The sequence below is a fragment of the Myiozetetes cayanensis genome, unplaced genomic scaffold (assembly GCF_022539395.1).
Source record: "Myiozetetes cayanensis isolate MyiCay16 unplaced genomic scaffold, myiCay2020 scf4, whole genome shotgun sequence".
In the NCBI taxonomy this organism is placed as follows: domain Eukaryota; kingdom Metazoa; phylum Chordata; class Aves; order Passeriformes; family Tyrannidae; genus Myiozetetes; species Myiozetetes cayanensis.
Genome location: NW_026087631.1, coordinates 12,838,334 through 12,864,947, shown reverse-complemented (window position 1 = coordinate 12,864,947; position 26,614 = coordinate 12,838,334). Strand labels below are relative to the sequence as shown.

At 42.9% G+C, this 26,614-nt stretch overlaps 1 protein-coding gene across 1 annotated transcript; it reads left to right on the top strand.

Annotated features, from left to right (window-relative positions):
- Window positions 1-9,468: 9,468 nt before the first annotated feature.
- HSDL2 (hydroxysteroid dehydrogenase like 2) lies at window positions 9,469-26,362 on the top strand. Its single transcript, XM_050328621.1, has 11 exons — window positions 9,469-9,542; window positions 12,123-12,286; window positions 12,696-12,794; window positions 12,921-13,035; window positions 16,144-16,247; window positions 17,154-17,252; window positions 22,514-22,708; window positions 23,205-23,276; window positions 24,901-25,050; window positions 25,489-25,617; window positions 26,056-26,362. The coding sequence occupies exons 1-11, from the start codon at window positions 9,526-9,528 to the stop codon at window positions 26,166-26,168; spliced, it is 1,257 nt and encodes a 418-aa protein (XP_050184578.1). The 5' UTR covers window positions 9,469-9,525; the 3' UTR covers window positions 26,169-26,362.
- The last annotated feature ends 252 nt before the right edge of the window (window positions 26,363-26,614 follow it).

The following is a 26,614-nucleotide window of genomic DNA, read 5'->3' as shown; positions in this document are numbered from 1 at the left end:
ACTGAGCAGCATACGCCAGGTACATCAACTGCTGCACACAGACAAGTACAAATGCCTTCACCTTTGCAATACCAAGAGCCTCCTATGCACCCATCATAGCTTGCCTTTCACTTGCACCCTTGCAGCCTTCCACCTCAGCTGCTGTGTCAGTCTTTTTCTCTTCTCCTTCCTGTGCTATTGCCTTTGTGATATTATCCTCACGGCCTTCCACTTGCAAACGTCAGTATTCTAATAAGTTCTCATAGAAAGCTACTGCTGATAGTCTGATATTTTTCCATTTCTCCCCCTGTGTTTCATATCTGATTTGTTACTTTAGGTTACATTATAGGAAAAACAAGCATTAGCAAATAGAAAAGTATATAATAATCAGGTAAATATCCCATAAGCATTACGAGCCATAAACATGCACAAAGTGGAGTGACTGACATGCACCATCTGTGACTGATTAAATGTGATCTTGTCAGAACTGGCAGCATCACATACAGGAACAACCCAGAGGTAGCTTGGCTGGGTCCTAATACCAAGCACAGGCTTAAAAGAGGAAAAAGCCTGAAAAGAATAACTATGGACATCTTCCTCATCCTTACTTCTTGCAGACTCTGGAAAGAACACTCTTCTTGAGGCCACATTGCTTCATTTCTTGGCTGGCCACTGGTCAGGCACTTCCTTCTTTTTTCATTTTTTTTTTCCTTATAGTAACTCCAACTTGATGTGTGGACCCTGCTGATAAAGCTCTGTGCAGGTAAACCTGTCTCAAGACAGGTAAACCTGTGATGATACTGTGATGATACAGTTGGCAAGGTCTTATCCTCAGCCCCTGGTGGAAACAGAGGGAAGCAGAGCTACAGCCCACCCCAGTAAATAATACTGACTCTATGTATTATTGCTTGAGCTAATTATATTTAGTTAGTTAAAGCTTAGCTTTGTTATATAAAGCATCATCTTGTTTCAGAGTAGAATGCTACACAGAACTAATATTAAGCAACACTCCATTACGGACTGAGATTCAGTGGGTTTAATTTTTATCAAAGTTTTAAGCACCCAGACCAATATTCTTGCAAACCAAGTCTGTCCCTGACAAACAAAGCATTATGCCCTTACTGACTGTTTTAGTGGGAGAGATAGGAATGGCAAGTCCTGGTGCTCTATGACCTAGAAGTACACTCTCTCCCTTCTGGAGCAGGGGCTGTACCAAAAGCGAGGGCAGGGAGGTGAGAGGCTGCAAAGCGCGGACGCAGATTTTGATGTTGCCGCAAATCTGCGTGTCCTACCCTATCCCACACTTGACCCCTGCTTTGAGCAGAAAAGATACTGATGCACTTGGGCGAGTCTGGCCCTTTAGGATGCCTGCGCAAGCCTGGCAGCCCCCGAAGCTCTGGGTGCCCAAAGCCAGCGCTCTCCAGCGTGCTGCCTGCTCCCTCTGCTGGCACCGGCCGCTGTCGGTCCCGGCGCCTCTCTGAATTCCGCCGCAGGAGCTGGAACTGTGCTGAAGACGTGGGAGAGAAGACATCGAAACAAAACCCTTGAGAACACGAGGCATGAGTTTACATCTCCTTCCAGTGTGATGGATGAGCCATCAGTCCTGCTCACTACCGTCAGCAGCAAACAGATCGTGTCTGTGCCTTACATAGGTCCTGGAGCTGTTCTTTTCATCATCCTTTATCATCACGTAGAAAACCAGTTACCCACAGCAGCAGAACAATCACAGTTTGTTTAGCCACTTCATTTTTATGGGCCTCAAAAGATGTGAAGAGAGCAATGGATTAAAAAGCAACACAGTTTTGACCTCATGTAAAAATCCTCTGCAGAATGTGAATACCTGCAGTAATTCCTCTACTACAGCACCCATTCTAGGTCCTGTCATCACAGTGCACAGCAGACTGGCTTGTTTTTCAGTCATGTCTTTTTTTACAGTGAAAACTCCAGAAATGGCATAATATGAAAGTTTGTAATGCAAGGATCAAATATCCCTAATACTCCAGATCATGGCAAGGCACAGCCACCACACCCTTTATTCTAAAGATTCTGAGCCTGGTGAGCTCCCACTCCTCCACCATGCAAGCAACACTACTGATGTGTTAGAGAGAGAAGAAACACAGTGGCCAGTTGGGGGCAGGTTGTGCTGCTCTGGATCCATCCTGAACAAAAGCACTTTTCTTCTGAAGATGATGCCTTTCTGTAGGTGTCACAGGCATCACAGTACCTCACCAAATGACATTACAGTTACCAACCATGTAGTGCAAGAGCAGTATTACTGACTACACAAGAAGCACATGCACCATTAACTACCCACATAGGCAGGGAAGCAAATAAACACATTCTGTCTTCAGGTGCCAGGACACAGTTAATGTTGTACTGGATGCTGCACACCCTTCCCCTCCACCACAGTAACCCTGAAAACCAGAAATTTTTTGGCAAAAAAGTTGCACAGAAAGGAAAATTGCAAAGACATGGGGTTGCTCATGAAATAGGTATGAAATTAAACAAGCTTGCTCCCAATACCCAAGTTCTTTCATCTGCTTCAGTCTTTGAAGTGTTACAGGGCAGCATTTGAAAATGTACTTTGAATACATATGTTGACTTGAAAAGTGTTTTCTAGAATCGGTAGGTTTCAAAAGGTGTATTTCAAGTATTTCAAGGTGGCTCCCTAAAGAAACAAAATATATGTAGCCGTATTTTTCATGCAAGCACACACACTGTGTTTTCCAATAGCTTGAAATCATCAGCCCTTTTTAACAACTTTTTGATAGGGTGGTCATTTCCTACAAGCTTTGTGAAACCAGTAAAAGACAGAAAAATGCTGTTTGTCTCCCAGTCAGAGGAAAAGTTAGTGCTGGCCTCAGCTCTTACAGTACAGTGGAAACATGTCGTGCATCCCCTGATCCTGGGATTAGAACTCACATCTCATTAGATATCAGGTAATTCAAAGACAAGATAACATTATAAGAAAAAAAGTTCTGTTAAATTTACATCTCACAGTAAGAGAAGATAGTTTGCAGCCAGAGGAAGAGGTGAAAATGAAAAAAGCTGTCCTTGAAACGTCAGAATTTTATGACATATTTTTTCTTTTAGTCATTACAGCAAGTTATTAAAAATGTTTGCCATTGGTTATTATATTCAAACTGAATTGTAACTTCTCTAAAAATTATAAAATCTATTGATACTTACATATACTGCATCAAAAAGAAATGAGAACTGGCACTTTAAAAAAGCATTGTAGTTATATATGAAAGGCCAATATTTCTGCTAGTCTTCAGAATTTATCTGTGGCAGATTCCATGGTAGAACTGTGTCACCTTTAATACTAGAATTTCCTGACATGAAAGCCACATATAAAAAGAGCTTATATAAAAAGAGAAACAGAATCATTAGAAAACAGAAAGGACCTGGATAAAGGCTGTGCAGAGGAAACAGTAATATCCTTAGAATAAGATCTTCCAGTTCTTTAGAAATTCTGCTTTGGAATAAACTTCATGGTTTTATCCATGTGGTAAAAATCAGACTCTGCAATTAAATCTTATACAATTAAAATCTCTCAGTCTAACAATGTATTAATCTATTTATCTATCTATATTTCATAATATTAAAGCCCTTCTCTGAAAATAACGAGGCTGATTAATTAAAATAGAATTTACTTCTCCAGTTCATTTGTAGAAGTATTTTGAGGTCTTGATTATAATGATTAACTTACTGGATAACTTCTTTTTTATGAATAATCTGTTCTCTTCTGACTTCATTTTGAAGCTTGCTAAAGAAGGTTCAGAACTGTTTTGAATAGTGATAAATGCGAAAATCATACTTACAAAGAAGTGTAGCAATTTACCATTGTGAAAGTTCTGACACTGACTCTTGTCCAACAGTACTTCATCAATACCTACCTTTTCTGGACCCAGAAAACACTTTGTAAGAGGGCTAGTTGTATCCTCTAACTTACTGAAATTATTAGATTATGACTAATTTTAACTGAGAAAAGACCATATAACTCAGATCTCTCAGGGAAGATGAAACAAATCAGGCTATTTTCCTACCAAGTTCTCCTGTAGAAGCAGCGCACATTTAGGAAACACTGCTTAGAGATGTGCAGAAGTACAGCACATTGACATGACTGAAGCTACGCTGGCTGCTAAAATGTCAATACCTGGTTAATAAAAGCAGCGTAAGCTTTTGTTCTCTTCCTGTTCACAGAACACAGGAGTCCAGAAAAATTCAAGCCCTTCTGGCCTATACTTTCTCCTCAGCCACAAAAAGCCAAAAGCTCCTCCATCCCAGATCAGGAAGCGAGGAGCCAGTCTCCTCCCCCAGCAGCAGGAGGTTTCCTGGGCACTGGTACCTGTGTGTGACAAAGGCCTTTGTCCCTCACCTGTGAACATTTTCACAAAGTCAGCACTCGACATGCTCATCACCACATCGGCTGTCCCAGGAGGCTTCCCGAAACCAGTGCTCCCACCCTTGTTCTTCAGGTCAATATACCACGTGCCTCCACCCTCACCTGGACAGAGAATGCAGAGAGGTGAGGAGGCAGCAAAGGTGCTCTGCCCTCCCTCCCATCTGCAGGTAGCCAAAGCCTGGCAGGCGAGCCCAGCCCCACGTGCCCATGTGGGGACACGGGCACGAGAGCCCGAAGGCCGCCTGCCCTTCCCTCCCAGAGTTGGAGGCACAGGGTGTTTCAAGGAGACCCTGGGAGCACCCCTGTCTGTTCTCACACCAACCCTGTGAGGGAGGGCAGCACCAAGTGACAAAGGCTCCGCGTCCAGCGGGAGTGGCAGCAGCTCCCTGTGCCAACTGGAGGGCCTGAGAAGGAGCATCACAGCAGCAGAACGGGAGAGGAGCTGGTCCGTGTCAAGGGATCAGCTTGAAAAGGTGAGTGCTTCTCTTTGAAATCACTGAGTGCCTTTTGCTAGGGAAGGTTTCGCATGTGATGGTCTTACCAGACAATTCAAACTGAAAGACACCCTGAGTACTTCTCACATTCTCTTCAGTCATGGCCCCCTGAATAACCCTGAATGTTTCTGCAACAGGCCCGGATGGCTTGGCTGGAGCAGATTCTGTCTTCTCTTTCAATGCTTGGGCAGCAGCTGCAAGAAATTAATTCTTCTGCAAGGGTTTCTAAGCTGTTAATCAATACACTGTTTTTGTTGCCAATTTTTGGAACTCTCTAAATATGGACAAAGAGTCATGTTTAGGAAGGAGACACTGTTTATTCTGACCAGTGTGCAAGGTGGAAGTTTTCCACAAATCAAATACATCGAGTGAAAAGGAAGAGAATTTACACATTGAAATCTACATAAACCGTCTTATTTAATACATAGTTACCACCTAGCTATTGCACAGCTGTTTAGCTTGCACAAAGTGTGTCACTGCCTGTGAGGAGGTGTGGGTTTCTCTTCTGGGTCTCTGGTTTTCTCTGATGGCCGTTTGCTGAGGTGCACTCTATTTGGTTTTCAGCAAAGTTCAGTTCAGGGCTCCCAGAACCCCAGGTTGAGTGCCAAAGAAGACATCATCTTAGACAATTGCCAAACGGGTTGTAAAATACAAAAGCTTTCCACAAACATTGAGCAACATCTGCTTAACAAAACTGATAGCATCTTTTTACACTTAAAAGAGGGGTCAAAGGTGAGAATGATACTATCGGGTTCCATCTGCAACACAGATCAAAAGAAGGGACAGGGACAGCGAATTCTGCTTAAAGACACAGAGAATTCTACTTAAAACACATAGAATTCTGCTTAAAGACATCAATTTGATTAGCATTTTACTTTACCTCAGTGAACATGCACACTTAACAATAATCGACAGCTTTTGCAATTTACAAAGCAAACCAAGTTGGACAGCCTATAAAATGCTATTGAAAGTCTCTTAGGTGCCTGCAATATCAAGAAATATTTAGGTCTGTAAACCATGGAAATTTCATTCTTCATTAGACTGTTTCTGATATAATTTAGCAAGACATCATATGACACTCCTGCAAAATGTACTATTTTCCATTTGATTTCTTTTTCCAGCAATATTTACTTTTATTGGTCTTTAAATTTTTTTAATTGCCTTTAAAAAATGTTTTTATTGCTTTTTTCAGCAATATTTACCTGTGACCTTCAGCATAAAAAAAGGATTTTTCAAAATAAGGCACTGATTATAAATCACAAAGGTTTCAAAGTGCGGTGGAAGGTAACATTTTTTCACTAGCTTTGAATACAGAGGCTCTGCAACCACTTCCATAAATCTCACCCTCCAAATGAGAAAAGGGCTTTTGTCAAGTAGCTTGAGTGGAGTCCAAGTTCTTGGGAGAAAAAACAAACCAACCAACTTGAAATCCAGAGGGCATTCATTAATACCAGAACTGATCAACTTGTACACACAGTTCTTTTCCTACCACATCTATCTTCACCGCTATCATCAAAATTAGAAACCTTTTAAAGCTGCAAAGAAAAATGTTTGAAGACAGGAAACCATGTCGTTAGCTGGTATATAGTAATATAGACATTGTTCTGACCAACAAAAAAAATAGTTATGAGTTGGGGAATTGCTACTAATTTAATTAATTATAATTTAAATTAACTATGTAATTATTTTGTTACTAAAAAATGAAAAAAAAAAACACCACTTAGAAGAATTCACTTCAACTCTCCTCTACAGTCCTTACTTATTTCTAATAAATTCTTAGACTTTGTGCCAAATTTGTGAATTCCTTCTAAGAACAGTATACCCATAAGTGTCCTTAACTTTTGTTGTTAAATATCCAAACGTTATTTAATATTCCAATCAAATAGTAGTGAGTTTAAGGGGAGTATTTTAAATATAATGATTCTTCTGCTAAAAATTCTCTTTTTAGTATGTTGAAATAACAGCCGTATTCATTAGGGTGCACATTTGCTAATGAATGAAGGAAACAATATCATGCAGACCATGGGTGGAAATACCAGCGATCTATGCCCCTAGTGTACTATGTGATCTTGCACATGTGCTTTTCCTCACTTTGCCTCCCTTTCCAACTGAAAAATGTCATGTTTCTACTTATTCCTATATTCATTTTGAGATATATTCATTAAAAGCAACACTTTAAGACCTGAATGATGGTAAAATGTCAAATGCCACTCAAAAGCACAGGGGGCTGGAAGAGAGGCAGCAAGTTTGTTGGGATTGTCACCTGGAGGACACATGGTGCGTTCAGAGCCAATTGCTGGCCTGAAAGATCTCACCTGTCTTGAGGACACTCAGGGCCCAGCTGACAGCACTCACCAGGACCTTGCCACCTCCTCCTGCACAGCTGCATCTCCTCATCACCTTCCTCAGGTGAACCCAGCTCAGCCACAGGTGAAGGCTGGGGAGTGAGAAGCAGCTGCCAGAGGGAGGCTCCAGCAGAGACAGGTCAGGGGAAGCAGTGGCAGCCAGGGAGGCTTTGCTGAAACGCAACACAGCAGCAGTTGCCTGAGTTTGCGTAAGTGAAAAGGCTGATGGGGAAAATACCAGGTCCCACAAAGTTAAAGAAGTAGCTCTTGAAAGAGAAGGGCATACCACGTTCTCCTGTGAGTAGCTGGGTGGTCAGTGGCCAGCTCTGCTCTGGGATGAATGCTGTACTGTTGGAGGGAAGGGCAGTTTGGGGAGCGGGGGGATCCTCCACTGCAGGACAGTGGGTTTCTGCTTTGTAGAGATGGAGAGCACTGGACTACAAGCACAGATGCGGGAGTGCTCAGCCCAGGGTAAACCTGTGCTCCCCTGCTGCCCACTACTTGGGGGGCTAACACGCAGGCACTGGGAAAACTACTGAAAGCCACTGCACGAGCATTCTACCTTCTGTAGTGCCTTTTCAAATGTTCTCTGCTTCTTATGCTAAAAAACCTTCCGGGACATAAACTGACTCTCCCAGTATAGAAAAAAGTCCCATCACTCCAGTTCCCCTATTATATATTGGAGAGGGAAAAAAAAAACCACTTGAGGGGAAGAAGGTTGAACATGATTCCAAGGAGCTTCTCCTGCAGGTACCTCTGTGCATGGCTGAAACCAGCAGTTGTCTACACACAGGCATGATGGCTTGCTTCTGTGGAGCACACTGCAGGCATGAGGCTTTCAATCCTGGCATGCAGCTGTGGCAGTCAAGCTCTGCCCTGCTCATATGGCCTGAGTAGCTGCAGAAAGAAAGAAGGAGAAGCATGCCTAAAGAACGTCTTAGCAAAGCTCTTTCAGTTCCATCTGTGTGGGATGCTAGCCTTGGGAAAGCAGGTGGCATGAGAGACGTTTCAGCTGCAAAGTGTTTAGACAACCCTTGGCCCCATCAGCCTAGTCATGCATCGTTCCTGCAGGAGTCGGCAGCAGAAGTGAACCAACAGCCATAATTATGCCAACACACAAGAACAAGTACATCTGCTTATGGCTTCCTTTGATTACTGTTTAAGTCAGTAAAACCATCCATCTCAATTCTTCCAGCAGGTTCAGACACACCAGGTGATTTCCCTTTCTGCCACCAGCTCACAGTGAAACCCAAGTCTCTCTCAGGATGCTGCACAAGATTTCTGCATGAAAGCTGAAAGGGGAAATACAAGCCAAAGGTAGAACCTGATGGAAGATTTGCCAACTGTAGCAACAGGTGGGCAGCACAGCAAGGTCAGGAGGTCAGAGCCTTCGTTTGGCAACAGATGGAGGAGGAGGAGGGGTGTGTGTGGGGGTGTGTGTGTGTGTGTGCACATGGTGGTGCAGGGCACGGATGTGAGGGCCAAGCTTGCAATTGGGAAATCAGAGAGGGACTATGGGAGGAGGTAAAGGAGAGGGCAGCCATGGCTGGATGAACAATAACAGACAATCCTGCTGCAGGCTTTCTGATGAATAGGGAATCACAGAATCATTAGGGTTGGAAGGACCACTCTTCTAGTCCAATCACCATGCCAAAGGCAGAGTCACCTAGAGTAGGTGACACAGGAATGCATCCAGGTGGGTTTTGAATGTCTCCAGAGAGGGGGACTCCAGGACCCCCCTGAGCAACCTGTTCTGGGCTCTGCCACACTCAAAGTTCTTCCTCATGTTGAGGTGAAACTTTTTGTGTTTTAGTTTATGGCCATTACTCCTCATCCTGTCACTGGGCATCACTGAAAAGAGTCAGACACCATCCCCTTGGCACCCATCTTTGAGATATTCATATGCATTAATGAGATACCCTCTGAGTCTTCTCCAGACTAAACAGGTCCAGCTCCCGCAGCCTCTCAAGAGAGATGCTCCAGACCCCTCACCATCTTTTTGCCGTCCGCTGGGCCCTCTCCAGTAGCTCGTCTTTCTCGTACTGAGGAGCCCAGAATTGGACACAGCACTCCAGAAAGTGGGATGGAGGCAAAGCCTCCACTGATTTGAGTGGGACTCGCAAGAGAGTTCGGGCCAAAGCACAGCTTCACACACCCTGCAGAGAACGCCCCGCTGCCCCCTCAGCCTCGGCCGGGCGCCTCCTGCGCGGGGTTCGCTGCCCCCGCTCCGCCCCGCCGGGCCGGCCGTGCCGCCCCGCCCCGGCTTGGCGGCTGCGCGGGCTGAGGGAGCGGCGCCGCCATGCTGCCCAACACCGGGTAAGGTGCCCCGCCCGGCGCAGGGCAGGGCCGGGGGTCGGTCCGGTCCGGCCGCGAGTGCTCGGCCCCTCGGAGCGGGCTGGGCTGGGGCCGCCGCGGGGGCTCGGGGGCCGCTCCCGTGCGCTGTGTGGGCTGCCCCTCGGCGGGGGCCAGCCGGGAGCGGGCGGTGGGAGCGCAGGACGCCGTGTCCCGGTGGCCCCGGGGCTGTGCCGGCCGAGGGTCCCCGGGCAGCGCCAGAGCCCCGGGGCGGGCGCTTCGTACCAGTGCCCTTGAGCGGCATGGAAATAGCGACTGGATGGTTTTAACGTAGATTCGGCACTGTATCTGTAACTTTAGACATATAAAACTGTTCTTTCCTCTCTTGTGCCAAGCCAGTACCTGCTTACCTGGCAGTCGAATTTTTTTCCAGTAAGTAAGAAAGTAGTAGTATACCTTCCAGAAGTATAGGATCTTTCCTGCCTTTTAGCCCTTCAGAGGCCAACTGCTAACAGCCAGGAAGATAAATTGTTATTATTTGTTCCTGTATGTTATAAACAGGATTATTCATTAAATTTCTAGGGTCTGTGTGAGCTCTAAACAGTGTCCCTGATGTGACCCGACATTTTCTGTCTTATTTCCAGAATTCATCTGTGGTAGAAACAAAACAGATGCAACCTTCACAATATAGGTCATAAACAATTTTGGACAGGCACATGCTTTATAAACTTGTAAACTATTGGACTGCTAAGTGAACTAAGAAATAAACCCAAAGTCTTGCAAGTATGGCTTAACAAACCACCACTTCTGAGCCAGACCAGCCAGTGTTTTCACGTCAGGTTGTGCACCCATCCAGATCATATCATCATATCTTAAATATGAAGCAAAAATATTGTGACAGAGGGTGTTGAAAACCTTGCATTCACCCGCCCCATTGAGCAAAGGGCATGCTTTTGCTAATAGTGTAGCAGGAGGAGTGCCTGTGTGTTTCACAAATCTCTGCTGCAGATGAACTTTGGTTTTCCTGGCACCACCCCAACATGCTCAGTAATGTTTCTGTTTCCTGCTTTGTGACCTGTCCTTACTCCTGCTCCCTATATGACACCTTTGTTCATGGGAGCTGAATTACACGTTTCCTGCATAGCCATGCTGGTCTTCTGGTACATCTGCTTGTCTTTTTGAATGGACCACTCTTGTCCTTTGCAGGGCTTAAAGGCCCATCAACTTTCCTCAGCTTCTTCTCTAAAGGTTCCTCTTGCTGGACCCCATTTACCTCTTCCCTGACTAAGGAGGATTCTGCTGGTTGGTTGGTTGAAGGCAGAAGCCAGACTCTGGCCTTACTTGACTGAGTTTCACTCATTGTACATGTGACTTGACTCTGGACACTCTGCTGTTTGGGTATTTTTCTTCATGTGCCTTTGTAGGACTCAATTTTGCAGATGAAAGCTCTTTGAAGTGGCACCTGCAGGACTTTGTTGACTTCCTGGGATGCAATAGATGCGTAACTCTACCCTTGCAGGGGAAGATCACTCTGCCCTTTCTGCCCCATTCCAGTTCTCTGCCTTCTGAAAGCAAACACTCTGCTAGAGAGCATTTAGGAGGCGGATTAGGTTCTTGGATTAGAGGGGAAAAACCCCACATCTGAAAACAGATGTGGAGAAACTGTGCCAGAAGTCTGGCCCAGTCTGAAAGGAAAACTAATGCAGGCTTGGAGGCTGGTGTGTAATGTTTGTGATGGGAGTGAAAAGTGAAGTTGCTGTTGCACAGTTTATATGCATTCTCTAACTAAAGTTAAAAACTCTTGCTTCTGCTGCGGAGTTACAAAAGGCAACATGAGCTTTATGCACAAATGGTGAAACACACGTTCCTTCATATGGAAAACCTGTGGTCTAAGAAGCTTTATTGTTGAATATGCTTTTAAGTGGAGTTGATATTTCTCTTCAGCGACATTGTGTCAGCCAGACGTCTTTCTCGTATTCTAAAACTTGTTAGTTTCTCCAGAGATTTTGATTGAAGCAATTCATTTGGAGGAATCATTGGATTAAATGCAGTTACTGAAAAACTGTTGAGTATAGAAGATTTAGGAGAAATAATTGCCATTTCTGAATATAAAGGTTTTGTATATGGCATTGTGGTTCTGGCCTTGAAACTTTATGCTACATTGAGACAGCAGTTCTTTGGGTATAGAGAACTGTGACTAGTGAATTACAGAGGTCTGTGTAGGTGTGTTGTCTCCTTAGACACTAGCATATTGTTGTTACAAATTACTCCTTTTCCACTGTTGGAGAACGTAGCAGCTCTGTTGTAAACAGTCTGTGGGATCATTTTACAAAAAGGGAGAAATGTAACTGGGTGACCTGTGTAACCTTCTTGCTTTATAGCGTTTGCAGACTTGGGGAATGATCTTACTTCAGTGGTACTTTGCTGTAGCTGTAGCCATCCCTTTTGTACTTGAAGGCTGTTTTCTTAGTAAAATGATGAGGGCATTTGTCTGGTTGGGAGACTGTGCTAATTACTTTTTCGCTTAGAGAGTGATAAAAGTCGATGATTTACAATTTTTTCTTTGTTCTCCTTACTACCCTCCACTTACCCCTTCACCTTCAGGAAACTGGCAGGATGTACCCTCTTCATCACAGGTGCAAGTCGAGGCATTGGCAAAGCCATTGCTTTGAAAGCTGCTAAGGATGGTGCAAACGTTGTGATAGCTGCCAAGACAGCTGAGCCCCATCCTACTCTTCCAGGGACTATCTACACCGCTGCAGAAGAAAGTGAGTTTTAACAAATGAAAGTTGGGTTCAGGTGCTAGGCTGGGTGTAAGCTTAATTTTCATACCTGAGTGGAAAAATGCATAGATTTCCCAGTTCACCTTTACTAAAATAAGCTCAGCGCTTCTCTGGCCTCCCAGGAAGGCTGTAATGTTACTGTAATGAAGATATGTGTGTATATAAATGTAAAAATGCTATGTTACTTGAGATGTTTGAAATACACATTCACAGTGTTAAGATTTGGTTTTGGCTTCCCTGTTCTTTCTACAACACGTAGAAAGGTCAGAATTTGAGGGTGTGATTTTCAGTGCCTTCTTGAAGCATGTCACTGCATGAGAGATTCTCAGAAGGTTCATGTTCTTTGCCCCACCTGAGAGTAAATTTTTATATGTTTAATTTTTTAATTGTGCAGTTGAAGCGGCTGGAGGAAAGGCTTTGCCATGCGTTGTTAATGTGAGGGAAGAAGAGCAAATTATTAGTGCCGTGGAGAAAGCTGTGAAGACTTTTGGAGGTATGTTAATAGCGCGGGGGAGACGTGAACAGGCAGATTGTTCGAGCGAAAAGAGAAAAGAACAGCTGCTTTACTCCATTTTTTTGTCTTTAAATGCTAATGTGAAATGACTTATTTTTAAACTAGGGATCGACATTCTGGTGAACAATGCAAGTGCCATCTCTTTGACTGGCACCTTGGAAACAGCAGCAAAGAAGGTCAATCTTATGATGGAGGTCAATGTACGAGGAACCTACCTTACGTAAGTGCTGAGAGAAGGAGTCAAAGTAATTGGAACAAAACGTATGATGTTACCTCAGTTTTTCGGAGAAATTGTGTAGCTGTATTGCTGACCTAGAGTTGGAGTGCAATTATTCTACGTGTGCTCACAGGGTTATTGGTCAGCTATTTGAAATTAATATTTCCAAGAATTAACTGCAATTTGGAGTAAACAGGAACCTTATTACTGTAGTCATTAAATGTTCTCAAGCATCTCCGTGCATGTAGGAAGAAGAAACTAGTTTGTTTCAAATGGAGCTCCAGCTTGGCTTTGCAAAGTGCTGGTGCTCTTTCATTTCAAGCAAAATGACTAAATCTTTGCATGCATCAGGTGCAATATCTTATTTGTCAGTTTTCTCCTCATAAGCTTCTCATCTCTGGAGACCTTATATAACATACCATAGCTAGCACATTGCTGGGTCATGTCCAGGCTCTCATCCACCAGCACCCCGAGGTCTTTCTTGGCAGGGCTGCTCTCAATTTGTTCATCCACCAGCCTGTGCTGATACCAAGGGTTGCCCCAGCCAAGATGCAGCTCCTTGCACTTGATCTTGTTCAGCTTCATGAGAGTCCCGTGGGCCCACTTCTAGAGCTTGACTAGGTCCCTCTGGATGGCATCGTGTCCTTCAGGTGTGGTAACTGCACCTGAAGCTTGGTGTTGTCAGCAAATTTGCTGAGGGTGCGCTTTGTCATTAATGAAGCCATGGAATAGCGCTGGTCTCAGTACCAACCCGAGGGACACCCCTCATCTCTGATGTCCATCGTGACTCTGAGCCATTGACCTTTACCCCTAGGTGCAACCACCCAACCAATCCTTCATCCACTGAACAGTCCACCCATCAAATCCTTTTCTCTCTGATTTAGAGAGAAGAATGTTATGAGGAACCATGTATAAAGCTTTAGAGAAGTCCAGATAAATGACATCTCTAGCCTTTCCCTTGTCCACTGATGTAGTCACTCCACCACAGAAAGCCGCTAGATCAGGCAGGACTTGTCCTTGGTGAAGCTGTGCTGGCTGTCCCAGATCACCTCCCTGTCCTCCATGTGCCTTAGCATAGCTTTTAGGAGGATCCGAGGCACAGAGGTCAGCAGTTCCCAGTCCTCCTTTCCACCATTTTTAAAGATAGGTGCAGTGTTTCCCTTTTTCCAGTCATGTGGGATTTCACCTGGCTGAGTGCCATGATTTTTCAAATATGGAGAGTGCTTGGCAACTGCATCAGCCAGTTCCCTCAGAACAGTGAGATGCCTCTTATCAGGTTCCACAGACTTATGTATGTTCAGGTTTCTCAGGTGGTCACAAATCTGATCTTTACTTACAGCGGGAAGCACTTTGCTTACCCAGTCCCCATCCTGCTGTCCATCCACTTCAGGAGGAGCGGGAGGAGAGGTTGCCATTGAAGGCTGAGGCAAAAAGCTGTTTTTGTACCTCAGCTTTCCCCTCGTTAGTTGTTAACAGTTTTCCAGACTTGCTTATCCCAGAGTGGGGGATGGTATGTGGGTGTACATGCTTGTTTTACCTGCCTTTTCTGACTGACATATCTGTAGAACTCCTTCTTATTGTTCTTTGCATGCTTTGCAAAGTTCAGCTCTGGCTTCATTTTGGCCTTCCTCTCCCCATCCCTACACAACAGGCCTGTGCCCCTATACTCTTCCTAGGATACTTTCATTGCCCCTATATTCTGCCTAGGATACTTTCATTGCCTGTGCATTTGCTTCTTGACCTTTCGTTTGACCAGCAGTTCCATACTCAGGCATTCTGGTCTCTGGCCTTCCTTGCCTGATTTCTTTCACCTAGGGATCCCTAGCTCTTGCCTCTGTGCAAGGCATCCCTAAAGATCTGTCATATCTGTTCTGCTCCTTTGTCAGTGGGCCACTTTGCAGGGAGTCCTATTGACTCCTTGAAGAACTGGAATTCTGCTCTTCTGAAATTCAGGGCCTGACTTTACTCTTTGCCTGACTCATATCCCCCAGGACTGTGAACTCCACCAGTGCGTGATCGCTGCAGCCCAGGCTGCCTCTGTCTTGGCATCTCCAGTTATCTCTTGCATTCGTGGCCATCAGATCCAGTATGGCATTCCCTCTGGTAGGCCTATTACCTGGGTCAGGAAATTATGCTCCATGCATTCCATGAGTCTCCTGGATTGCTTACAGCTGACTGTACTACTTTCCCAGCAAATATTGAGGTGTTTGAAGTCCCCCAGCAGCACAAGAGCCTGCAAGCATGATATCTCCTGTAACTGGAGCAACAAGGCCTAACCAAGAGGCTCCCCTTGATCAGGGGCCTGTAGTGACTCCAGCCACAAGGTTCCCTTTGTTCCCTCAGTCTCTAATTCTTACCCACTGGCTTTCAACGTGTTCACAGCTGGTTCTTCAGACAGAGCTCTTCATACTCAATCCATCTGTTGGTGCAAACAGCAACCCCTATATTTCTCCTTCCCTCCCTGACCCCTCTGAACAGCCTGTAGCCATTAATAGCTGCACTACAGTCATGGGATTCATCCCACTAAGCTTCAGTAATGGCAACCTGGTCATATTCTTGGTTCCTGTGCATCAAGAAACTGAGACTTCGGTCAGTGAGCTCCACATGCTGCCACTGGAAAGAGTCGAGACCTCAGGACATTTAAGCAGGTGTTAAATTAATTGCTTTATTACTGTAGTGATTTTGCTGTTGAAGGTGTTCCCTCTCTGGCTGACACTATGCATGGGTCCTGTTGAAATAAGTGAATAGAAGGTCACTACTGTGGTAGTGCTTTTGCCTTACGAAGCTTGATTAAAAATTCTCCAGCAGAGATCAAATGCAAACATGTATCTTAGTGCTAGAAATGAAGTCAAATGCCAGCTTCTCTAAACTAAAAGTTACGGTTTACAGATGTGTAAATAGATGAGATAGATGTGCAAAAGATGAGATAAGTGATCTGGGAAAGATATTTTTTGTTAATCTTTATATCAGTTAAATAACTGATGCAAAAAGAGGGTCTCAGCTTAGTCGTTTATTGTCATGAAAGTACTGGTCTTCTAGTTTGGTTTTTCCTGTAATTATAGGTGGTCCATAAAATAAGAGGAGACTGATATTTTTGAATCAATCTTTCAGATCTAAAGCATGCCTTCCCTACTTGAGGAAGAGTAAGAACCCCCATATCCTGAACCTTAGCCCACCTCTGAATCTGAATCCCATGTGGTTCAAAAATCATTGTGGTGAGTAGCATTCAGAGCCTTTGTTGCTATTTTTTGAGAACCATGTAAGTACCTGGTGAAATGTGCAGGAGTGCCAGATCTTGTATCTTTAGCGCTGTATACAGACTGGCACTGGAGGAAATTGTTTTGTGGGAAAATGTAGCACAGGTTTCATGGCCTGATACATTCTTTATATTTTCAAGGTAGGAGTCCGTGCTTTTTCATGGGAATTGTTAAGACTACAGAAAATTTTCTGCTCCAAATAGAGACTGAAACCCAAAATCTGTTTTCTTACCGATGCAGCTTCATGTTTGTTTTACTGTGGTTAAAACTCAATGTCGTCTTTTAATCTGGAAATTAGTTTTGAGGTGGGAAAGGAACTAACTCCATGTTATCTTGAGGTTAGTGTTGCTCATTTTAAAACTGTAGAAAAACTTCCCATTTGGACACTTATTGTACTAAACTCCAGCAAGTTCCAGCTCTTTCCCAGAGAAAGTTTCACTTCTCCAAGTAGATAGATGACAATGATTAAGAATTCCTGCTCCCTGCCTTTTTTGTTTTTTATAGGATATAGTTTGGTCATTAACAGCTTGTATGCCTTAGGCCTCATGAAAAAATCGAGCACTCTTGTCAGTGTTCTGTGTATGAAAAGCATGACAAAAACACAGTACAGCTAGGCTTCAGTCATTGTTTTTGGCAGAATATATGTAGTTCTCATTTTATTGTAATGAAAAGATGACAGTCTACAGTTTGTATCTGACAGGGGTGGCGGAGAAAAGGGAGAGATTCTGACTCTAGGAAGGTACTGTTTTGTCCCCAAAACCTTCTTTTTCCTTATGAACCTATTACATTTTTTACCTTTCCTTGACAGTTAAAATTACATTGATAAAGTGTAAACTTTTATCTTTTTTACACTTCTTGTCTTAGCTTATACCATTTCTAAATACGGGATGTCCATGTGTGTCTTGGGAATGGCAGAAGAATTTAGAGGAGAAGTTGCTGTCAACGCTTTATGGCCTAAAACAGGTGATTTTTTTTTTATGGTACTGAAATACTGACTTTCTGCATTTCTACTGTTGAAACTTGTTTTATTTGACATTTAATATACTTTGGACTTCTGGAATTGATCCAAGAGAATGAGCAGTTCTTTTGTGTAATTTTTTTTCATCCTGAATGGGTGCCAGTCTTCATTCCCAGTTCTCACTAGACCATTGCCACTTTGATCTAAACTCATCTTCAGCTACTTTGCAACCCATTCAACTCCTTCAGTTGGTTGAAGCATGTGTGTAGATTTGGCTTGTCTGTACTTTTTCTCATGCACCCAGAGTTTTGGTTTGGACAGAATCACAAAAGTCTTAGGGCGCTTTCATTAGCAGGTATTGAACATCTGTGTATGCAGTACTGTTTAGAATTCCTTGCTAGTTAAATTGCCAGAGTTCACATGGAACTGACAAGATAGATGCCTCTGGGAATGCAGAAATCGTTTAAAAAACCCCATTCCTAGAAATTTTGGCACAGTGCATTTCTGTGAAAAGTTGTTCACAGAATTATGTGATTGCAAGTTACAGGAAGTTAAAGAGCTCTGTGGAAGAAAAGCAACTCAATGCTCCCACACTGTATTAACATCAGTTTATTTTCTATGGGTCTGTGGGAGTCAGGGCTGCTGTTCAAGATTTGGCCAGCTGTTTGCCAAGGAGGCCAATCTCTTCACCCCAAGTACGTCTATGGGCAGAAATGATACTGATGTTAAAATCAATACCAGACAGAGGGTAATCCTGCCCTTTAGTGGTGTAAGCCCCATCATTGTGTTAGGAAACATTACAAGAGCAGTGTCTATTTCCTTAACTAGTGCAGGGAGGGAAGAAGCAAGAGGAGTACAAAATATGAACCAAGATCCCCTTTTGAGGATGTTGCTCCAGTGTAAGAAGTGTTTGTACACAAACACTTTTAAATGTTTTCCTGTTAGGAGTTTCAGGCCCTTTTTGATTTGCAGTGTGAACTCTGATATGCTTTCTCTAAAGTGAGAAATATGAGCAAAACTTGACTATTTCAGACAATATCAGCTGAGTTTCTTAGCTAAAATAGGTGATAATCAATTGGACATTTGGGTTAACGTGTCTGACAGACTTGGTCATTTTTCACTGGTCTGGATGCTTGCATCTTAAACTCTCCCAGTAAATGGATGCCTCATAATTCTGCTCACTCTATGAGTTTTACCCATAGAAATATTTTGGTAAGGGATTGACTTTTTGAATTATAATTATATTGTTCATGATAATTATATCATCACAAAACCTGTACCGTTTTGAAGAGGATAAGGTCTTCCTCTTCAAGGTACTGAAGGCAAATACATGTATAACTTCAGGGTCTGGATTGCCTTCCAGTGGAGTCAAAGCTCACTTTTCAGGTTTCAGATTTGTGTTGTATTTTTTTATTTCTGAGGCAGTTATAAGAAATACGAACTTGTTTCCACATACTTGGTTCTTGAGTGCTCCAGGAAAACCTCAGAGAAATTTCAATGGAGATTTCTGAGGATCTGTGTGATCTGGAGCAGAGCATGAAACTTGATTCTTGAAGTCTTTAGCTCCCTAGACCTCATGCCCATCCCCCTATCCTGTCTCTAAAATGCCACTGCTAAACGCATTTTATATCCCCTAAGAATCCTGTGTCGGGGAGTAATTTGTTTTTTCATTAACAGAGGTGACCTTTTACCTACCATTGTGTGGCTGATCAATCAGTGTATGTTGTCTGTGAGAGTTAGGGACAGTAAAGGAATTAATCCAGATATATGTTGTTCAGACAGAGAGACATGGTTTGAAGCTGTAGACAACACTACCAATTTGACTTACTTTATCGTGCAAAAGGTGTTACAAGATTACGGGTGTCTTTTAAGTGCACATATTTACGTTCTGCATAGGCACATTATGTGCCTCCTCCACAGCTTTCTGATTTTCCAGCACCTTTTTTCTGATTCTGGATAAGCTGGAACAAACATCCACTAATACTGTGGAAATGAGTTGGTGCCTTTATGGGTCCCAACATACCTCTGAAAGCTAAAGAATTTTTTTCTGCAGAGACCAGCTGGTTATACTAGGTCTTTATTTTGCAGTGTAGCTGTTTTCCCCCACCCATCCGAATAATTTGGCCTCCTGTTTTTCATGGCGAGGGAACAAAGGACCTGTCAGAATTTCTCCACCTGCTCACAAAGGAATTTTTTTAAGAGGGATGGCTAACTTCATAAGCAGAAGTTACATTAAGTCTTATGTTGCATCTTTGAATACATTATTTCTTTCTCACGTTTGCGTATACTGTGACCAGTTGTGGTCTGTTCTTAAAGGATGTCTAGGTGGTATTAATTATAAACTTCTGTGAAATCTGACATTCTTAGCGGGGGGGAAGTAGAAAAACCAAACCAAAGAAAGCCGTATTTATCTTTCTCTTGTGCGTGGCAGTGCCACTGTGTCCTTGGTAACACAGCTGTACCTGCTAAAATAAGTTAGAGGAGAACACTGCAGGAAATGCCACTTGTTAAAGAGCACAGCTAATACCTGTTCCCCACAGCATCCTGCAGAACATAAGGCTTGGAAGTGCAGGAAGATTCAATTTACAGATGAAAATATTTTCTAGTAAATGCTTTTCTAAATGAGGATTTCTCTCTGGGAGATGCTGCAAAGTAATTAAAAAAGTAATTAGGCTTTCTGTAGAATTCAAGGTATGCAAATGAGCTTTTTATTTGATGAATCTTACTCATTCATCTTAATATTGTTAGAAACATTAGCTGAGCTCTCAGAGTTTGTATAAATCAGTGATGCCTCCAGGAAAACTGATGTGTCCTGAAGTATAAAGGAGGATAATGAGTGAGTTCTCTAGTACTAAAAATGCTCTTTCAAGAGATTTGTCTTCCAAAAGTAAGAAAGTTAACTACTTTCTTGTGGTCATCCAGAGAGATAGTGTTAAAGACTTTCACCAGGTCTAAAATACAGTTGCAAAGTATTTAGTTTAAAAGTCCACTATAATTCCATACAAATGTGTTTAGCCTCAGTGTTAGTATGGATGCCTGGATCTGTTCATTTACATGTGACAGTATGCTGATAATAAGAGGCCAGGAGCTCTCCTTTCTTCCAAAAATGAAAGAGGATGCCTGTCAAAAGGGCAGTCCCATCACAAAGAGAGCACAGGAATAATAGAGGTGTCCTGGGATAAAACTGAAAGTCTCTTTATGTGCATTAGAGGAAAACCAGCATCACTTTATATGAAATGAATATAACAATGTGCAGTTAGACTGCTGTTTGAGACCTTTTGTCTTCAGTCTATGCAAATAGGCTGACTGTGCTCTGAAGAAAAATAGTTGACACTAACAGAGAAATGTGGGCCAAGAAAGTGAGTGGCTTAATGAATCCTCAGAATAATGGAATAGATTTGGGTCAACAGAGGCTGGTACAATTCATCATAGTATTTTACAGAAATATCCTCTGAACTGTTGGTAGTTGTTTAAAAAAAAAAAAAAAAGTTTTCCAGGGCAGAGAGCATTTCAGAGGACAAAAGAAAGACAAATTTATTTTCTATCCTTAAAGATGAGAAGAAGACTTAGGGGTACCTACATGTATGTACAGCATATCTATTTGTCACTTTTTATTTAAATGTGTATTGATAGCAGTTCACTTGATTTGAAAAAAAGGGAAGCTGAGGTTGGTTAAAGGTAGATGAAACCTAGGAACTAATCCTGACCACAGAAGAGTAAAATAAGGGTGTCAACGAGAACATCTACACTTTCCTAGAAAACACTTGGACAGGAGTTCTCTGGCCAGCACTGAAGACTTGTCTGTTTTCCCAGTTCCTACTTTGGTAGGTGAAGCTCAGATGGATATGTCCTGCACAGTGCCTATTTTTTGCTCTTTAAGAAACTTTGGGATCATTTCTGCATCCAAATTGCTGTTACTTTGTTTGGAATGGAAGCACTGAAAGGAGGAGAAAAGTGATGTAAAATTGGGTTTATTGTTCCGCCTCCATGCTCTTCTGTCCTAGATGAAGGAAAGGATTTGCAAGTCTGTCCCAAAACTTGGGGGTAGAGTGTTGAGTCTTAAAAAGCAGATGGGAAAAAGCAGAACTGTATGAGGGGAAAAAAAGTAACATGGCAAATGTCAAACGCTACAACCAGATAGCCTTTCTGTGGAATAGGATGAAAGAAAAATGGAATGGATACCTCAGCCTGGAAGAGCAAATCACAGACTTAGACTGCAACATGCCACAATGTTAGTAGCTCCCATGGGGGAGGCATAAACAAAACTAATGGAATGCCACAGAAGTAGTGGAATTCGTTAAGATAAGAACCAGAAGTTTAGGAGATGTGAATTTTATTCTTGGGTCTAACACAGCCTTTCTGTGAAATTTTGGTTTCTCATTAACTTAGGAGAAACACTTTTGCATCACAAAATCACAGAATCTACTGAAGTGGAAGGGACTCACAAGCATCATCAAGTCCAACTCTTAACCATGCATAGGACCATCCCCAAGAATCACACCAGGTGTCCAAGCAAATCTTGAACTCTGTCATACTTGGTGCTGTGACCACTCCCCTGAGGAGCCTGTTCCACTCTGGGTGGCAAAGTGTTTTCTAATACCCAACCTAAACCTCTCCTGACATTCCCTTGGGTCCTGTCACTGGTCACCACTGAGATCAGTGTCTGCCCCTCCTCTTCCCCTCATAGGGAAATTGTAACTGCAATGAGGTCTCCCTTCAATCTCCTCCAGGCTGAACAGACCAAGTGCCCTCAGCCCCTCCTCATACGGCTTCCCCTCAAGGCCCTTCCCCATCCTCGTTACCCTGCTTTGGACGCTCTCCAATAGCTTAATGTCTTTCTCATGGGAGTATCAAAAGGCTAAAATAAATTATCGAGATTTTCAGTATAATAATCATCATAGGGAATACCTCTTAATGATTGAGATATCATACATTCACTTTGAGGAAAATAGTGGTCCTGTTAGTTTTTCATGACCTGAATGACCCTTGAAATCCAGGGGGGCAGGGTGGGATGACCACTGATAAATAGATAGGGGGATGTGAATATCATAAAACATTCTGCCCTTTTTGATTCGTTTAGTAATTTCCTGGTTTTCATTGTTGCTTGTAAAGAGTTATTTGTTGGTTGGGAGTATTTCACGGCTTTTGTCTTCCTACAGTTTCCTTTTGCATGAAAAAAAAATTAAGTTTGTATATTTGCAAGAGAAATGGGACTTCCATGTCATCGATGTTTAAGCTTTGTTTTCTTACCCTTCAAACTTTCTAGCCATACATACAGCTGCTATGGATATGCTGGGAGGAGCTGGAATAGAAAAACAATGTAGGAAAACAGATATCCTGGCAGATGCTGCATACTGCATTTTAACAAAACCAAAAAGCTTCACTGGAAATTTCATTATTGATGAAGTTTTGCTGCGAGAAGAAGGAGTTAAGGATTTTGATGTCTATGCAATTGCACCAGGTAAAAGAGACCTTTAAGATGAGAAGTAAGTTCAGGAAGGAGGGAAGGACATATGGAGAATATTAATATAGTTTTGTTTCTAGGGGCTCATGCATTAGTCTGTAAAAAAGTTGCCTCAGCTTTGAGGACGTGTGTTCCTGGAAAGCACATACGTGTCCACTGGGAGTGTAATAATCAAATGCCTGTTAAATTAAATTAAGAAATTCTTTAATGAAAAGAAAATCTACTTGCGTTGTAAATGTATGTATTAGTTTTAAACAGCTAGTGAGATAGATTTTTATTTTTTTCCTTTTTCAAATGTTCTTCAGGGCAACTTTAAAAGCCCTCTATATCAGATTTTAAAGGAACAAAACTCTAAACATGTTATTTTGTGCTATGTTTTTTTCCTTCAAGTTGTAGTTTATTTAGTTACAGACTTGGCTCTAATTTCATATGAAATGGATTCGTGCTGTCCAACTTTACTTGGATTTATTATTAAATTTTTCCTTCCTCTTAGGTCACCCTCTGATACCTGACTTCTTCTTGGATGCTGAAATTGACACTACAGCTATGAAACAAAAAGGATATGGTAAGGAAAGCACTATGTGTCCATAATTTCTGACAATAATGAGTGCCCTCTCTATTTCAAGTTGTTTTTCTTTTTTCTCCCAAGAGTTTGGACTCCACTCAAGGTATTTAGCAAAAAACGCTTTTCTCATTTGGAGTGTAAGATTTATGGAAGTGACTCTGTACTAAAAACTAGAGAAAAAAAATCTTACCTCCTGCAGGACTTTTGTGGCATAAAGTCAATGCATCATTTTGAAGAATCCTTTTTTAAACACTTGAATGTGGTAGTAAGAAGGTCGCAGGTAAATATCACTGGAAATTAAATAGCAAACAGCACATTTTGCAGGAATATCTCCTTTGTCTTGTTAAATTTATACAAAAGAACACGACATAAATCCTCCATGGCTTCTTAGATGAAACATGCACAATTTACAGAATTAAAATAAAAAAAATAATGGCCAGTCTTCACGAGTGAAGATCTGGGGAAGGTCTTTACACCTTCCAGCCTGCGCATTGGATTTTTTAGGTGAGACACAGTGTGCGCGGAACTGAGCCCACCCTTTAATCCTAAGGTTCATCTGCCGGGGCCAAGCGAGCTTGGACGGTGGCAGTGAGGTCCTTAGGACGTAGATGGGTTGCCTTTAAGGGCTAACGAGCTCCATTGGCCCGGGAGTGGCCCTGACCGGGAATCGAACCTGGGTCTCCGCGGTGATAGCGCCGCGCCCTTACCACTAGACCACCAGGGGCTCCAGAATTAAAATAACTCTTAGATGAAATGCAGAAGTCTTCTTTAGAAAAGCATTGGGTTTGGTTTTTCAGAACTGTAGTGTGTCAAGTGAGCGGGCAACTAAGAATGCTGAACAGGCGTCATAGGAGTGTTGAAATAGGGATAGGAGAAGGGCAGAGAAGGGAAAGTTTGAACAGTTCCCTTCTGTTGGGAATACTGTTTGGGCTGTTGAACTAGGAGGACTGTTCTGCCAGAGGTGAATGGTGTTAGTTCCCTGGGCCTCACAATACCAGGACTCATAGAACAGACCTAACTGTTTTTTGGTGTTGAAGACACCTAGGAGACTTTCAACAACATTTTTAGAGGCTGTTCAACTTGACCGACTTTGTAAATTGCAAATGCTGTCCTTCACTGTTAAATGTGCATGTTCACTGTCATACAGTAGAATGCTGATCAAAGCAGCAAATTGAAGCTTAGAAGCCTTTGCAGAAGAATTCGTGAAAATATGCATGTTCTTTACAAGATAGACAAGACAGAAGTATTTTGAGATTAAAGTGATGGCTATTAAAGACCCTGATTTATTTTTTTTTAGCATTGTCAGGAGTATATAGATTACATTAAAAAACTGCTGTGTAGGCATTTGTAGTGAACAGTAAGAATCTTCCTTTGTTTTTTTTTCCACTTTTCTTTTGACATATTAGGAAACGAAATATATTGCAGAAATACCTTTAATGCTGTACACCTATTCAGATCCTCGGTGCAGAAAGCATCCTTTATGGGTGTAAATACTAAAATGGGAAAATAATCATTTACCCCACACTGAAGCTTAAATCTTTTCAAATGGAGCTCTTGGTGCATGTTTCTCCCTTCATTTTTAAAGTGGTTTTCATTTGAAAGAGAAAAATAATCTTTCTTGTAGGTGCTGCCCAAGCATTGAAAGAGGAGAAAACAGAATCTGCTCCAGCCAAGCCATCCGGGCCTGTTGCAGAAACATTCAGAGTTATTCAGGGGGCCATGACTGAAGAGAATGTGAGAAGTACTCAGGGTGTCTTTCAGTTTGAATTGTCTGGTAAGACCATCACATGTGAAACCTTCCCTAGCAAAAGGCACTCAGTGATTTCAAAGAGAAGCACTCACCTTTTCAAGCTGATCCCTTGACACGGACCAGCTCCTCTCCCGTTCTGCTGCTGTGATGCTCCTTCTCAGGCCCTCCAGTTGGCACAGGGAGCTGCTGCCACTCCCACTGGACACGGAGCCTTTGTCACTTGGCGCTGCCCTCCCTCACAGGGTTGGTGTGAGGACAGACAGGGGTGCTCCCAGGGTCTCCTTGAAACACCCTGTGCCTCCAACTCTGGGAGGGAAGGGCAGGCGGCCTTCGGGCTCTCCTGCCCGTGTCCCCACATGGGCACGTGGGGTGGGCTCGCCTGCCAGGCTTTGGCTGCCTGCAGATGGGAGGGAGGGCAGAGCACCTTTGCTGCCTCCTCACCTCTCTGCATTCTCTGTCCAGGTGAGGGTGGAGGCACGTGGTATATTGACCTGAAGAACAAGGGTGGGAGCACTGGTTTCGGGAAGCCTCCTGGGACAGCCGATGTGGTGATGAGCATGTCGAGTGCTGACTTTGTGAAAATGTTCACAGGTGAGGGACAAAGGCCTTTGTCACACACAGGTACCAGTGCCCAGAAAACCTCCTGCTGATGGGGGAGGAGACTGGCTCCTCGCTTCCTGATCTGGGATGGAGGAGCTTTTGGCTTTTTGTGGCTGAGGAGAAAGTATAGGCCAGAAGGGCTTGAATTTTTCTGGACTCCTGTGTTCTGTGAACAGGAAGAGAACAAAAGCTTACGCTGCTTTTATTAACCAGGTATTGACATTTTAGCAGCCAGCGTAGCTTCAGTCGTGTCAATGTGCTGTACTTCTGCACATCTCTAAGCAGTGTTTCCTAAATGTGCGCTGCTTTTACAGGAGGAATTGATAGCAGTATAACTGCTGGGTCTCGCTGTTGTGGCATTTTATTTTCCTGTGCACAGGCTGTCTCCCATTTCTTTCATTTTCTGATGGTTCTGTTTCTTCTTTTTAGGTAAACTAAAGCCAACTATGGCCTTCATGTCAGGAAAATTAAGGATTAAAGGAAATATGGCACTAGCACTGAAGCTTGAGAAGTTGCTTGCACAGCTTAACTCTAAACTGTAAGGGAGAACCCTTGCTAGAAGAACAGTGGCCTTTCATATATAACTACAATACTGTTTTAAATTTGTAGTCCTTGTTTTTCTCTGATGCAATACAAGAAATATGGATAAAATGCGAGATTTTTGTAGGAGAGATAACTCCATCTGATTAAGAGAAGAAAGTGTTTGTGATTAAACTAACTGCTTCTCAAGAATACACTTATTAGGCTGCAGGTGTTTTTTTTTACTTCTGCTCCTCTGGATCAGTATAAGTGATCTGAAGTTAGTTTTTTCCTGCATAGTTGCTTGTACACATTTCCCATGAAAAAGGTGGGGAGAGCAAATGTCACCCTGCAGATCTGTGCTGGAAATGCTAAGTGGAAGCAATATGGTCAGTTTTGCAGGACCTTAATTATGCCTGGTAAATTAGCATCTAATTTTTTTTTTCCCCTGAGTTTATTACCTGTGTGA